The sequence below is a fragment of the Oncorhynchus kisutch genome, linkage group LG9, assembly GCF_002021735.2.
Source record: "Oncorhynchus kisutch isolate 150728-3 linkage group LG9, Okis_V2, whole genome shotgun sequence".
In the NCBI taxonomy this organism is placed as follows: Eukaryota; Metazoa; Chordata; class Actinopteri; order Salmoniformes; family Salmonidae; genus Oncorhynchus; species Oncorhynchus kisutch.
In genome coordinates, this window is record NC_034182.2 from 35387406 (window position 1) to 35403081 (window position 15676).

General features: G+C 43.2%; 1 protein-coding gene across 9 annotated transcripts in view; it reads left to right on the forward strand.

Moving 5' to 3' along the window:
- LOC109897114 (EH domain-binding protein 1-like protein 1) overlaps window positions 1–15676 on the forward strand; it is a 62756-nt gene that overhangs the window by 17450 nt on the left and 29630 nt on the right. For 7 of the 9 annotated variants that reach the window (XR_004211070.1, XM_031832500.1, XM_031832496.1 and 4 more), the window contains exons 5-9: window positions 235–416; window positions 924–1072; window positions 1859–1918; window positions 10751–10810; window positions 13274–13430. Coding sequence is in view for 8 of the 9 variants with exons in the window: in XM_031832500.1 (XP_031688360.1) it covers window positions 235–416; window positions 924–1072; window positions 1859–1918; window positions 10751–10810; window positions 13274–13430 (608 nt within the window). In the remaining variant the exon portion in view is untranslated. The remainder of the gene's footprint in view (window positions 1–234; window positions 417–923; window positions 1073–1858; window positions 1919–10750; window positions 10811–13273; window positions 13431–15676) is intronic. The other 2 variants (XM_031832499.1, XM_031832501.1) reach the window with 1 other exon arrangement.

Below are 15676 nucleotides of genomic sequence, written 5' to 3' on the forward strand. Positions count from 1 at the left end.
AGTAGATGTTTCTATCAATTAGAATTTTGAGTCAAAACACACATACAGTACATTGAGTGTTTCAAGTTTGACAGAGCTGTTGCGGATGACATAGTGCATGTTACCAAAAACATTTCCTGGGTTTAAGCCTTAATACAGTTTAGGGGGAAAAAATCCTCTAGGATATACCAAAGTATTGGATTTAAACAGCATCAGTAGGAAAGCCTGAGTTAACCCCTGACCTTTGCCTCCCAGGAGACTAACAAGGGCCACAGGAAGGTGCTGGCGTCGGTGGACGTCAACATGAAGAAGTTTGCCAGCGCCACCCCTGCCCAGTACGACCTGACGCTGAAGCCCAAGCCCCTGTCTGTGAAGGTGGTGGAAGCCACACTCAAACTGACCTTGACCTGCGTCTTCCTCAAAGAGGGCAAGGCCACGTGAGTTGCCATTTATCTAATCAGTCATGCTTATCACAGGCTGACCGTATTATGTTGAGTCCCTCGGCTACTAAAATGCTTACCGTATTATGTTGAGTCCCTCGGCTACTAAAATGCTTACCGTATTATGTCGAGTCCCTCGGCTACTAAAATGCTGACCGTATTATGTCGAGTCCCTCGGCTACTAAAATGCTGACCGTATTATGTCGAGTCCCTCGGCTACTAAAATGCTGACCATATTATGTCGAGTAGACAGAGATAGAGATACTAAATGGTTTACCACATTATGTGAAGTAGAAAAGGCCTTGAGTCAACGGTCTCTCAACAAAGCTTACCGTTAAAAAAACAAAGCTTTGTGATGGCGTATAACCTTTTGAGTTTATTACTGACCTGTAATGTTATAGTCATGTAATGGTGTTTAGTGATTAGTCATATACAGTCAATTAGACAGTATTACTGTTTCTGGACGAGTTATAATACAAGGCTTCTTCCTTTGTAATCCAACAGAGATGAGGACATGCAGAGTCTGGCCAGTCTGATGAGCCTGAAGCAGAGTGACATCGGCAACCTGGACGACTTCAACGATAGTGACGAGGAGGAGGGCGAGAGGAGGGTCAGCATCGGAGCCGGCATGGGCCCCGCCACTCCCGTCACAGGTATGGGTCTCGACACAAATGACAAGTCATTCAGCTCTCGCGTTCCAGGAGCGAGTCAAGACGGAGAAGAATGTGTACGAGACCGAGACACTCAAAATGCTCTGGTCTTGACACTGATAAACACAGTAGCTTTGTACAGTACTAACCCTGCATGCACACCGGAAAACAAATGCCCACTTATCCACTCAATCTCACAGGTAAACAAAACTGCCATAGGAGATGCTTACTTTGCATATGTTTGCCAGCCTTCTGAGGTGTGACAGATTTGAAGTGTTTAATGTTTGAAAACATTGCTCAATACACCTGCATGGCATATTGCTCCACTCTCCAGCCTCACACATAATGTCTCAACTACGGTTGCCCAGTAGGAACTCACAATTGCCCTCCTATACATTTTCCCTTTCGAATGTATGAATGCCAAACAAATCTCTTTCCACGCCAAATCTCTTTCCACGCCAAGCTTCCCTTTCCACGCCAAGCTTCCCTTTCCACGCCAAGCTTCCCTTTCCACGCCAAGCTTCCCTTTCCACGCCAAGCTTCCCTTTCCGTAATAAATCAATATCCTTTCCTTTCCTTCCTTTTCTTTTCTTTAATATTTTCCTCTCCCTTCCCTTCCCTTCCCTTCCCTTCCCTTCCCTTCCCTTCCCTTCCCTTCCCTTCCCTTCCCTTCCCTTCCCTTCCCTTCCCTTCCCTTCCCTTCCCTTCCCTTCCCTTCCCTTCCCTTCCCTTCCCTTCCCTTCCCTTCCCTTCCCTTCCCTTCCCTTCCCTTCCCTTCAACTCTGAAAGCACCCACGAGAAGAATACGTGATCAGGCATGGAGGCCTGTGATTGACCCAGAGCCCACAGGTAACTTCCTGTTTCTGCCCCTGCTCCCGCCTCCTATGAATCCTGATTGTATCTTTTCCCTGGCTCTGGTCCTATCCCCTCTCCTCCTATATAACATCCCATCCCTCATTTGAAATGTTAATATTTATGTGTTATAAGCATTTATCTAAATATTGATCATCAAACTATTCACATAATTTGTATGGTTTGATTAATCATATTTATTAAACCCAATGGATATTAGCCAATGAGGTGTCAGATGAAGTTGTATACCTCATTACATTCTCATGTTAAATCATTAAATCAGATACTCTCTGCAAGGCAGTACATGTACCTCAAACTTGTCTGTCCATAACACTTTTTTCCAATCTTCCTCTGTCCAGTGTCTGTGTTCTTTTGTCCATCTTAATCTTTGATTTTTATTGGCCAGTCTGAGATATGGCTTTTTCTTTGCAACTCTGCCTAGAAGGCCAGCATCCCGGAGACGCCTCTTCACTGTTGACGTTGAGACTGGTGTTTTGCGCATACTATTTAATGAAGCTGCCAGTTGAGGACTTGTGAGGCATCTGTTTTTCAAACTAGACACTCTAATGTAATTGTCCTCTTGCTCAGTTGTGCACCGGGGCCTCCCACTCCTCTTTCTATTCTGGTTAGAGCCAGTTTATGCTGTTCTGTGAAGGGAGTAGTACACAGAGTTGTATGAGATTTTCAGTTTCTTGGCAATTTCTCGCATGGAATAGCCTTCATTTCTCAGAACAAGAATAGACTGATGAGTTTAAGAAGAAAGTTCTTTGTTACTGGCAATTTTGAGCATGTAATCAAACCCACAAATGCTGATGCTCCAGATACTCAACTAGTCTAAAGAAGGCCAGTTGATTTGCTTCTTTAATCAGAACAACAGTTTTCAGCTGTGTTAACATAATGGCCAAATGGTTTTCTAATGATCAATTAGCCTTTAAAAATGATAAACTTGGATTAGCTAACATAATGTGCCATTGGAACACAGGAGTGATGGTTGCTGATAATGGGCCTCTGTACACCTATGTAGATATTCCATTAAAAATCAGCAGTTTCCAGCTACAATAGTCATTTCCAACATTAACAATGTCGACACTGTATTTCTGTTTAGATGTGTTGATGTTATTTTAACAGACTAAAACATGCTTTTCTTTCAAAAACAAGGACATTTCTAAGTGACCCCAAACTTTTGAACGGTAGTGTAAGTAAACAAATTAGAAGTCGTTTCAATAACTGTTTGAAGCGATGGAATCTGTTGCGTGTTAATCTTTATAGTTACACAATATGGATTCCTAAAGTATCCTACACCCATAAGAGCTCACCTTTTCCTTTTAAATTCCTATCAAGTATCAAATGTACTATAATTAAACTGTGGAACTGAATACTGGGGCCTGACCAGGAATTCTGGTCCCTGGTTTGTTGGGATGGGACTAGGATGTAGTCATTTATAATGAAGAGTTACAGTGAGAGAAACCATTAATTTGAGCAACTGTACCGTTTGAAAGTCTGGGATGAGTATCTGAGTACTATTCTTATCCATTTCTTATCTACTTTCATTCTTCCCCTCTTTCCTTTTCTCACTTCCCCTTCCCTGCTGTTCTCATTTTCCCTCCTCTCTTTTCTCTGGAACCCTCTTCCTCAACTGCATTTCATCTATTTTAATGTCTTTGATACCTGTATATCTCTACAACACTTTGTCTCTACTTTCTCTTCTGTTCTCTCCTGCATCTGTCCTCCTTCCTATCTGCTGCTCCACCTCTTCTCCCTCCCCATCACCTCTTCTCCCACCCCATCACCTCTTCTCCCACCCCATCACCTCTTCTCCCACCCCATCACCTCTTCTCCCACCCCATCACCTCTTCTCCCACCCCATCACCTCCACCCCCCCCGCCCTCTTTCTGCCCATCACCTCCCCTTCCGCCCCGCCCTCATCTCTGACCCCACCTCCCTCTTTCTGCCCATCACCTCCCTTTCCGCCCCGCCCTCATCTCTGACCCCGCCTCCCTCTTTCTGCCCATCATCTCTCCTCTTACCCCACCCTCATCTCTTTCACCCAGCTGCCAGTGAGATAGTGCCAAATGAGCTACTCCAATCTGTCTCTACCATCTCACTCCTGTCACACCCCCCTCTGCCCATACCCCTCGACCCCTCTGCCCCGCCTCCTGCTCCCGACTCAACACCAACCCCGAGGGCCCCACGCCCCCCTCTGCCCATACCCCTCGACCCCTCTGCCCCGCCTCCCCCCCTGCCTCCCGCTCCCGACTCAACACCGACCCCGAGGGCACCACTCACCCGGCACGACCCTCTCCCTATGCCTACCAAGTGCCAGCCTTTGTCTGCTCCTACCCACCTGCACTGGCAGAAATCTTCCAGCCCCGCCGCTGGCTCAGGTACTGGCAAACAGACTGACTGACTCACGGTCTTATCACTGAGACCACACCTATTGTAATAAGTAAATAGTCAAGTTGCAGCTTTTATTCAAGGAGTGAATACCCGCATGTTTGATTCTGTGCATAGCGTTAACTAGTACATCAGGTAGAATATTTGTTTGACATTTGATACATGATTAAAGGTTGATTGCTTTAAAGAGAAGAGAGAGTTCTGAGAAATTGAGAGCGGCATTTGTTGTTTGGGAATTCTGACTCATGGGAAGACATTAAAGGGGCCTCAGACTTGTTATATAATGTAACTGTCTATGGTCTGAGGCACCCCCTGCTGTTGAAAACAGTTTAGCCACAGCAAGATTGAGAAAAACACGTCGACAGATTCCTGGACGAATGAACTGAATGTCCTGAATGTGCTGAATTACCTTGAGACATACACAGGCCTGGAATAATTATTTTCTCCACGGACCGAAATGCTAGCCGGCAAGTTTTATTGCCGAGGTTGCCAGGGGCGACTGCCTCATTTCCATAGCAACTGTCCTAACTCGCAGTGAATTTGTTCATCAAAGCGGTGACATATTTTATGGTTTCTGGCGTTGGTCCATTTACTTCCTGTCATGACTGTTGCTAGGGAAGTGAGGTCGCAGTTAATAGGGCTGTTCAGGGAGATTTTTGGACACACTAGAGGAATGCTTCTTTGCTGGATTTCTATGTGGAGTAGTTTAGTTGTTGAGTGCTTTACTTTATTTAGGCTAGTTTTAAGAGAAAGCATGTTCTTTTTTTGAGAACATTTAGCCAAGCTTAATGACGATGTATTTTCTGTATTTTCTCCGTACTGGTCGGAGTACTAGTAAATCCATGACGTTATCCACAGATGTTGGCATATTTCCCAGCATGCTCTGTTGCAGGTTTGTTTCAATATCTTTGTTTTCGCATGTGCATTGATTGTTTTTTATCTTGAGCTCCACAAGGATAAGAAACGCACATTTTTCTAATCAAATCTCTAAGTGGTTGGATTCATAGCAACCGTTAGTTGTTGGTGGAGGTAGTCTTCTTGTAGTATATATTCGAACCTACTCTCTGGCATTTTAAATGGAAAAGTGATTGGATATCACATTGCAAACCACCCTCATAACACAAAGGAAGTCAACTGAAACAGAAATGTACTTTGCTGTAGTTGATTTTTTTAAATGAAAAACAACCCAGAAAAGTGTAAAAAGGCAAAGGGAGTTGGTTAAAAAACGACAGTGAAAACAGTAACATGGCAATTGGAGTTAAATTTAAGAAACTCTCTGAGAGTTGGATGTTTACTCCATTTAGTGTCGTTTTGACTCCAAAAATATCAACACCATGACCAGAATACTTTTAACACAAAATAGGGTTGGGAGCATATAAACCCCAAAATAGTGTTCAATTTGACTCCCTAGAAGTTGAATTAACGCTTGCAATTTTACTGGCTTCCAGAGTGACCCGGCTCTGGACCCTGACAGTCTTTCTGAGGGCCACATGGCTCCGGGTCTGGATCCTGACAGTCTTTCCGAGGGCCACATGGCTCCGGGTCTGGACCCTGACAGTCTTTCTGAGGGCCACATGGCTCCGGGTCTCTCCACCGTCTCTCCATCAAGACCCCTCTCAGCCTCCATCACTAGTCATTCCTCCACCTCTCCTCTCTCCTCTTCCCCCTCTTCCCCATCCGTTCTTCCACATCCCTCTTTCTCTGATATTCCACAGACAGGTACTGCATGGGGAAAAAATGATGGGGTAGTTTCAAGGAATTTGTCCGTAGTTGTAATTTTCTTTATTCCAATCTCATCTCTCTTTCTCTTTATTCCAATTTTATCTCTTTCCCTGTCTTTATTCCAATCGTATCTCTTTCTCGCTCTCTCTTTATTCCAATCGTATCTCTTTCTCGCTCTCTCTTTATTCCAATCTTATCTCTTTCTCGCTCTCTCTTTATTCCAATCGTATCTCTTTCTCTCTCTCTCTTTATTCCAATCTTCTCTTTCTCTCTCTTTATTCCAATCGTATCTCTTTCTCTCTCTCTCTTTATTCCAATCTTACCTCTCTTTCTCTCTCTTTATTCCAATCTTACCTCTTTCTCTCTCTTTATTCCAATCTTACCTCTCTTTCTCTCTCTTTATTCCAATCGTATCTCTTTCTCTCTCTTTATTCCAATCTTCTCTCTCTTTCTCTCTCTTTATTCCAATCTTCTCTCTTTCTCGCTCTCTCTTTATTCCAATCTTCTCTTTCTCGCTCTCTCTTTATTCCAATCGTATCTCTTTCTCTCTCTCTCTTTATTCCAATCTTCTCTTTCTCTCTCTTTATTCCAATCGTATCTCTTTCTCTCTCTCTCTTTATTCCAATCTTACCTCTCTTTCTCTCTCTTTATTCCAATCTTACCTCTCTTTCTCTCTCTTTATTCCAATCTTACCTCTCTTTCTCTCTCTTTATTCCAATCGTATCTCTTTCTCTCTCTTTATTCCAATCGTATCTCTTTCTCTCTCTTTATTCCAATCTTCTCTTTCTCTCTCTTTATTCCAATCTTCTCTCTCTTTCTCTCTCTTTATTCCAATCTTCTCTCTCTTTCTCTCTCTTTATTCCAATCTTCTCTCTTTCTCTCTCTTTATTCCAATCGTATCTCTTTCTCTCTCTTTATTCCAATCGTATCTCTTTCTCTCTCTTTATTCCAATCTTCTCTCTCTCCTTCTCTCTTTATTCCAATCGTATCTCTTTCTCTCTCTTTATTCCAATCTTCTCTTTCTCTCTCTTTATTCCAATCTTCTCTCTCTTTCTCTCTCTTTATTCCAATCTTCTCTCTTTCTCGCTCTCTCTTTATTCCAATCTTCTCTTTCTCGCTCTCTCTTTATTCCAATCGTATCTCTTTCTCTCTCTCTCTTTATTCCAATCTTACCTCTCTTTCTCTCTCTTTATTCCAATCTTACCTCTTTCTCTCTCTTTATTCCAATCTTACCTCTCTTTCTCTCTCTTTATTCCAATCGTATCTCTTTCTCTCTCTTTATTCCAATCTTCTCTTTCTCTCTCTTTATTCCAATCTTCTCTCTCTTTCTCTCTCTTTATTCCAATCTTCTCTCTCTTTCTCTCTCTTTATTCCAATCTTCTCTATTTCTCTCTCTTTATTCCAATCGTATCTCTTTCTCTCTCTTTATTCCAATCTTCTCTCTCTCCTTCTCTCTCTTTATTCCAATCTTCTCTCTCTCCTTCTCTCTCTTTATTCCAATCTTCTCTCTCTCCTTCTCTCTCTTTATTCCAATCTTCTCTCTTTCTCTCTCTCTCTTTATTCCAATCTTATCTCTTTCTCGCTCTCTCTTTATTCCAATCTTCTCTTTCTCGCTCTCTCTTTATTCCAATCTTATCTCTTTCTCGCTCTCTCTTTATTCCAATCTCTTTCTCTCTCTCTCTTTATTCAAATCTTATCTCTTTCTCTCTCTCTCTTTATTCAAATCTTATCTCTTTCTCGCTCTCTTTATTCCAATCTTATCTCTTTCTCTCTCTCTCTTTATTCCAATCTTATCTCTCTCTCTTTCTCTCTCTTTATTCCAATCTTATCTCTCTCTCTTTCTCTCTCTTTATTCCAATCTTATCTCTTTCTCGTTCTCTCTTTATTCCAATCTTATCTATTTCTCTCTCTCTCTCTTTATTCCAATCTTATCTCTTTCTCTCTCTCTTTATTCCAATCTTATCTCTTTCTCGCTCTCTCTTTATTCCAATCTTATCTCTTTCTCTCTCTCTCTTTATTCCAATCTTATCTCTCTCTTTCTCTCTCTTTATTCCAATCTTCTCTCTTTCTCTCTCTCTCTTTATTCCAATCTTATCTCTTTCTCACTCTCTCTTTATTCCAATCTTATCTCTTTCTCTCTCTCTCTTTATTCCAATCTTATCTCTTTCTCTCTCTCTCTTTATTCCAATCTTATCTCTTTCTCTCTTTATTCCAATCTTATCTCTTTCTCTCTCTCTCTTTATTCCAATCGTATCTCTTTCTCTCTCTCTCTTTATTCCAATCTTATCTCTTTCTCTCTCTCTCTTTATTCCAATCTTAATTCCTTTTCTTATCTAACCACCCATATACAATCCCTCTATTTCTCCCTCTTCCTCTATTTCTCCCTCACCCCCTCTATTTCTCTCTCACATGTCTCTTTTTCCCCCTCACATCCCTCTATTTCTTCCTCACCCCCTCTATTTCTCCCTCACATTATTCTATTTCTCCCTCACAACCCTCTATTTCTCCCCTTTCAAATCAAATCAGCCCTTCGTCCATCAGCTGATATCTCAAAGTGCTGTACAGAAACCCAGCCTAAAACCCCAAACAGCAAGCAATGCAGGTGTAGAAGCACGGTGGCTAGGAAAAACTCCCTAGAAAGGCCAAAACCTAGGAAGAAACCTAGAGAGGAACCAGGCTATGTGGGGTGGCCAGTCCTCTTCTGGCTGTGCCGGGTGGAGATTATAACAGAACATGGCCAAGATGTTCAAATGTTCATAAATGACCAGCATGGTCGTATAATAATAAGGCAGAACAGTTGAAACTGGAGCAGCAGCACGGTCAGATGGACTGGGGACAGCAAGGAGTCATCATGTCAGGTTGTCCTGGGGCATGGTCCTAGGGCTCAGGTCCTCCGAGAGAGAGAAAAAAAGAGAGAATTAGAGAGAGCATATGTGGGGTGGCCAGTCCTCTTCTGGCTGTGCCGGGTGGAGATTATAACAGAACATGGCCAAGATGTTCAAATGTTCATAAATGATCAGCATGTTCGAATAATAAGAAGGCAGAACAGTTGAAACTGGAGCAGCAGCACGGCCAGGTGGACTGGGGACAGCAAGGAGTCATCATGTCAGGTAATCCTGGGGCATGGTCCTAGGGCTCAGGTCCTCCGAGAGAGAGAAGGAGAGAATTAGAGAATGCACACTTAGATTCACACAGGACACCGAATAGGACAGGAGAAGTACTCCAGATATAACAAACTGACCCTAGCCCCCCGACACATAAACTACTGCAGCATAAATACTGGAGGCTGAGACAGGAGGGGTCAGGAGACACCGTGGACCCATCCGACGATGGGACCCATCCCTTTCCATCCATCCCTGGACCCATCCCTTTCTCCCTCTATTTCTCCCTTTCTCCCTCTATTTCTTCCTCACCCCCTCTATTTCTCCCTCACATTCTTCTATTTCTCCCTCACATCCCTCTATTTCTCCCTCACATCCTTCTATTTCTCCCTCACATCCTCTCTCCTGTCCCTCTTTTTCTCAAACTTGTGCCTTATTTTAATCCCTTGTTACCCTTCCCTCCCCCATTCTTCCCCTTCTCATCCCTCCCTCCGTTCTACCCCTGCTCATCCCTCCCTCCGTTCTACCCCTGCTCATCCCTCCCTCACAGTTCCTTGGCAGAGTGAATGGAGGCCGCCCAAATCCCAGGCCCCTCTGGCCCAGCCAGGCCAAATTTCTGCACCCCTCTCCCCCTGAGCCAGTAGAGCTGGTGCCCCTGGAGCAGACAAAGCAGAGCATGGCAACATGTAATCCTGCTTTGTGTCCCTCCGTGTCCTTCTCCCTTGATGTGTCCCCTTCTCCCATGTCACAGTCTCCTCTCCCTTCAACACCCTCTCCCCTTCCTTCACCTCCTTCTCCCCTCACCTCCCTGTCTCCTCACCTCCCTCTCATTTCACCTCTCCTCTCCCCTGTTGCCCCATGTTGTGACCCCGCTCCTGGTCCCTCCCCTGATGCTATTGGTGCTTCTCCGTGTGCTGCAGATCCCACTTCTGCCACTGTCCCCCAGTCAGGTATAGATCTCAAAGATAGACTCAGCCCCAAGCATTGACATTGGACAAATGCTTGTCTAACCAGTCTACAAAATTATACTATTATCGCAACTGGTTGATACGTTTATGAATCAAATTCTTTCCTCTATTCCCTCTTTTCTCCCTTGTCCTTTCCTTTCCTTCCTTGTCTTCCCTGTGCCCTACTTTTCTCTGCCCTCCTCCGGCACTCCCCCCTCACCCTCTCCTCTCACCCCCTATCCTGCTCCTCCTCCTGGGCTCTCTCCTGGCCAGCCCACTCAGACTCAAGTCCACAATTCCCCCCTCCCAGTACCAGTCACTACTCCCCCGTCTGTCCAAGAGACAGGTATACAACCTGAGGCAACAGACAGAGAAGGCAATCACTGACAAAGTCCTTTCATGTAATAATGAGGGAAATAACTGACAGAATGTTATGATGAAAACATGTATTCCCTTCTCAGTCTTCACATGAGAACACCTGGCACCTGGCTAGTTGTTTTGGTTGTGACAGTCTCTTGCCAATTCTAGTTGAATGTAAGAATTGTATGTTAGCGTTATATGTTTCCTTCATTCATTGGTCACATCACAGGTGTCAAGCCGGTTGCCATGCCAACTCTCTCGTTCAGATAATCGTGTCTAACCAGGTCCTGTCTGTCCCCTTCTAGAGTTTCAGAGGCAGTTGAGCACTCTGACAGAGGAGGAATACAGCACTGCCACAACTCCCAGTGAGTAAGACCTAATGCAAACACAATGCCTTTTAGGAACATCCCCAAATCTATACAACAGGGCCAAATCCTAACTTGAGATCCGTGTGCTTAACTTTGCTCAAAACTTCAAATTTATAGGGCACAGTGTTAAAAAGGCTATGATATACTAGCATTTTTTTTGTGGCAATATTGCTAAACAATGTTGCTTGGCAACGGATAGGGGTATGAGACACTGGAGCAATGGTGAGCAATGAGCAACATGGACATGAATAATAGATTTCATATGAAACGTAGATCAACTTAAAACTTAATTTCCCCATTTATTTACTCATCTTCTATACCAATACCAATATTTCTTGTTATCAAACTATAGTTTTGGCAAGTCGGTTAGGGCATCTACTTTGTCCATGACTCAAGTAATTTGACCAACAATTGTTTACAGACAGATTATTTCACTTATAATTCACTGTATCACAATTCCAGTGGGTCAGAAGTGTATATACATTAAGTTGACTGTGCCTTTAAACAGCTTGGAAAATTCCAGAAAAGGATTTCATGGCTTTAGAAGCTTCTGATAGGCTAATTGACATGACATTTGAGTCAATTGGAGGTGTACCTGTGGATGTATTCCAAACGCCTTAAGGTACCACGTTCATCTGTACGAACAATAGTACACAAGTATAAACACCATGGGACCACGCAGCCGTCATACCGCTCAGGAAGGAGAAGCATTCTGTCTCCTAGAGATGAACATACTTTGGTGCCGAAAAGTGCAAATCAATCCTAGAACAACAGCAAAGGACCTTGTGAAGATGCTGGAGGAAACAGGTACAAAAGTATCAAAAACCCTATATCGACATAACCTGATAGGCCGCTCAGCAAGGAAGAAGCTACTGCTCCAAAACCGCTAATAAAAAAGCAAGACTACGGTTTGCAACTGCACATGGGGACAAATATCATACTTTTTGGAGAAATGTGTTCTGGACAAAAATATAACTGTTTGGCCATAATGACCATCGTTATGTTTGGAGGAAAAAGGGGGAGGCTTGCAAGCCGAAAAAACACTATCCCACCCGTGAAGCATGGGGGTGCAGCATCATGTTGTGTGCGTGCTTTGCTGCAAGAGGGACTGGTGCACTTCACAAATAGATGGCATCATGAGGAAGGAAAATTATGTGGATATATTGAAGCAACATCTCAAGACATCAGTCAGGAATCCTAAGCTTGGTCGCAAATGGGTCTTCCAAATGGACAATGACCCCAAGCATACTTCCAAAGTTGTGGCAAAATGACTTTAGGACAATGAAGTCAAGGTATTGGAGTGGCCATCACAAAGCCCTGACCTCAATCCTATAGAAAATGTGTGGGCAGAACTGAAAAAATGTATGCGAGCAAGGAGGCCTACAAACCTGCAGCTTTGTCAGGAGGAATGGGCCAAAATTCACCCAACTTATTGTGGGAAGCTAGTGGAAGGCTTGTCGTGGAAATTTCCTCTATTTACCAAATCATGAGAGCAAACAACAACACAAGTCAGAGTTAGTTATCAAAGTCCATCTTTAATTATATGAGCTCTATCATAACCCTGTGACTCTCAGAGAAATCCATTCAGTGTCTCTCCATGAATTCTCTGAGAGCCCCTTCTGCATTGCAACTGCGATCCTTTAAAAGCAAAGAACACACATAGTCAGACAGCATAGACATAATAAATTGTTCAGCTTTGTCTCCTTACTCAAACCCTAGAACCATAAACCAATCCTCCATATCAACAGGCATATATCAAATTGTCATTTAGATACAACCAACTCTAAATACAACCAATCCTGGACAAGCTCACGGAGAGGATAGAATGATTCCAGACACTGCCATCCTCCTTTCCCCAATGGGAAAAGTAGGGAGTGACTGGCACACAGACACAGTGGAGCAAAAGATATGTTTACACATGATGACCCCTTGACCTCTTCCCTCTCTGCGGCCCATGCAACTTAGTCTTGACATAGAACAGATACTGCAACCCTGCCACAGTATTATACAAAAATAACATTCTTGATGAGAAGTAACTTACAAACATATGATGAATATAAAACATCTTACCTATGTTTACCCACCAATTCTGATTATTCCCCAACAGGCTTCCCGAAACGTTTGATCCAAGTTAAACAATTTAAAGGCAATGCTACCAAATACTAATTAGGTGGATGTAAACTTCTGACCCACTGAGAATGTGATGAAAGAAATAAAAGCTGAAGTATATCATTCTCTCTTACTATTATTCTAACATTTCACATTCTTAAGATGAAGTGATGATCATAACTGACCTAAGACAGGGAATTTTTTACTTGGATTAAATGTAAGGAATTGTGGAAAAACTGAGTTTAAATGTACTTGGCTAAGGTGTATGTAAACTTCCAACTTCAACTGTAGCTGGTGTATCATCGGGGTTGACTTCAGCTTCATGATGCCCTTCACTGTTATCCCCTCTAGACCACACTGCTGAAATGATCAGTATTGCCAGTCAGAGGCCAGACCCATCAACATCCACACTTGACCCATTGGCTAAGCCCTTTGGGACAACAGTCCATGAGAGAAGGCAGGAGGCATTCTCAATGTTTGGAGTGGAGGTTGTCCAGGCAATGGCAGGGTGAGTAAATTCAAAGGTTGTACAGATATAGACTGTTTGGTTGTCTAGCAACAAAACCGACCTGTGGTTGTCTCGCAACAAAACCGACCTGTGGTTGTTTAGCAACAAAACCGACCTGTGGTTGTTTAGCAACAAATCCGACCTGTGCGCAACTATGGGGCAAAACAGATGGGGTTGTCTTGGAATGTTGACAACGTGTAAACTATATTTCATATCCAATGTTTATTGAAAACATAAATACATTTGCACAATGAGCACGTGTTGTCTCTCAAATACATAATTACAGTTATTGGTTAGCTAGCTAGCGAATTTTAGCCATATTAGCAATGAAATTAAATTAATCAAAAACATCTCAAAACAAGACATGGTATCAAGAACAAGATGAAACTAGCTGAAACGAGCCTCTGACGATTCCCCACATGGCAGCTTCGTGTCATTGTTGCTCCCTGTCTGGCCATCCAGAATCACAACAACTCACAAACATCTACCTCATTGAAGCTTGCTGTCACAGATCCCTCTGGAACTGTGTCATTACGCACACCTGGTCCCCATTTCCCCGATTGTAATTGTGTAAATGTGCCCTTTGGTTTCCATTGGGCTGTTGATTATTGTTCTTATGTCCGTTGGTCGTGTGAGTACCTGTGCTGTGTTGTTTTGGCGTTCGGGCCACATGTATTGCGCAGATGATTACAGGTCTCACCCCGGTGTATTTATTTGAGGTACTCCTCGCACTTTTGTATAGATTTCAACCATGTGTTTTGTATACGTGTTTGTTTGGTCTTCGATCCCCGTGCCTTTACACGGCACGCTGTAATTTGGGTAAATAAAAACCCTATTACGTATTCCTGCGCCTGTCTCCCGATCCCTTTATACCGACATGCACGTTGCTTTGGTGATGTTGTTTTATTTTTTTTATTTTACCTTTATTTAACAAGGCAAGTCAGTTAAGAACAAATTCTTATTTTCAATGACGGCCTAGGAACAGTGGGTTAACTGCCTGTTCAGGGGCAGAACGACAGATTTGTACCTTCTCAGCTCGGGGATTTGAACTTGCAACCTTCCGGTTACTAGTCCAACGCTCTAACCACTAGGCTACCCTGCTATTTGTGGCGGTGATTATTATTTCTGCTTGGAATGACTGGATTGGTTTTAACCTTTGCATGATGGAAGTTTGTAAGACAACAACGGAAGATGACACTTTGAAAGAAAAAAAAGTGTGTTAATTTATCCTTAATTTGTGAATTTCACCTTCCTACTAACTTGAAGTAGGCCTAAAACATTTGTGGTACAGCATATCATGGAATATCAGGGGCAGTATAGACGTGTCTTATTAGTTTATAATGGTGACATAGATATACTGTCATGGATAACTGTATGAAGGAGTTTTTCCTAAATTGTTGGAAGAATGGCAGGTTTCATAAAAGTTGTAATTATAACCACTTGTTCGCTGTGGCACAAGATAGAACTACATATTCTTTCACACTCAGGATGCATGGTCACTGTAACAACGTATTTGTGTAACCGAAATGTCGCTGGATCAAATACCCGACAAGGTGACAAGCTGACAACGTAAAAATCTGTAATTCTGCCGCTGAACAAGGCAGTTAACCCACTGTCCCCCGGTAGGCCGTCATTGTAAATAAGAATTTGTTCTTAACTGACTTGCCTTGTGATTCATTGAAAACTACTGGAAACCAAAATGATTGTATAAGTTTCCGGTTGGCAGACCGATAGTGTGTCAAGTTTCCTCAAGCTGCAATACTGTTGCAATACATATCAAATCACTGCTCATCTTGACCCAGGGATGGTCTTACACGATTGGCTTCTTTTTACTGAACGCTTGCTGGTTGGCTACTCTGTGTACAGTCTAGTAGTACGCTACCTCAGGTAGCATGCCAAAGAATTCATGTAAGCTCCTTAGCAAAGCTCTTCTTACAGTAGCACCCCATAGAAGGGTCTCTGACCGTGCTTGAGATGGGCAACCGTGCCTGTTTTTTTGTCTGCATTGTTGCCATGGAGATACAAGCTCCCCCACCCTTGAGCTCTGAACTCTGACCTTGATTTGTTTGTCCCTCAGACCTGAGAGCATGACCCCTCTCTTACCCTTTAGCCCCAGAGGCACCCTCTGTTCCGGGACTCCAATATTTTGAGATGCCATAACTGTAAAAAGCAAAGAGTTAGGGAGAGGGGAGGTCAACCAGGGCACTCCCAGTTCCAACACCCCCAACAACCTCTTCCTTCTGCAC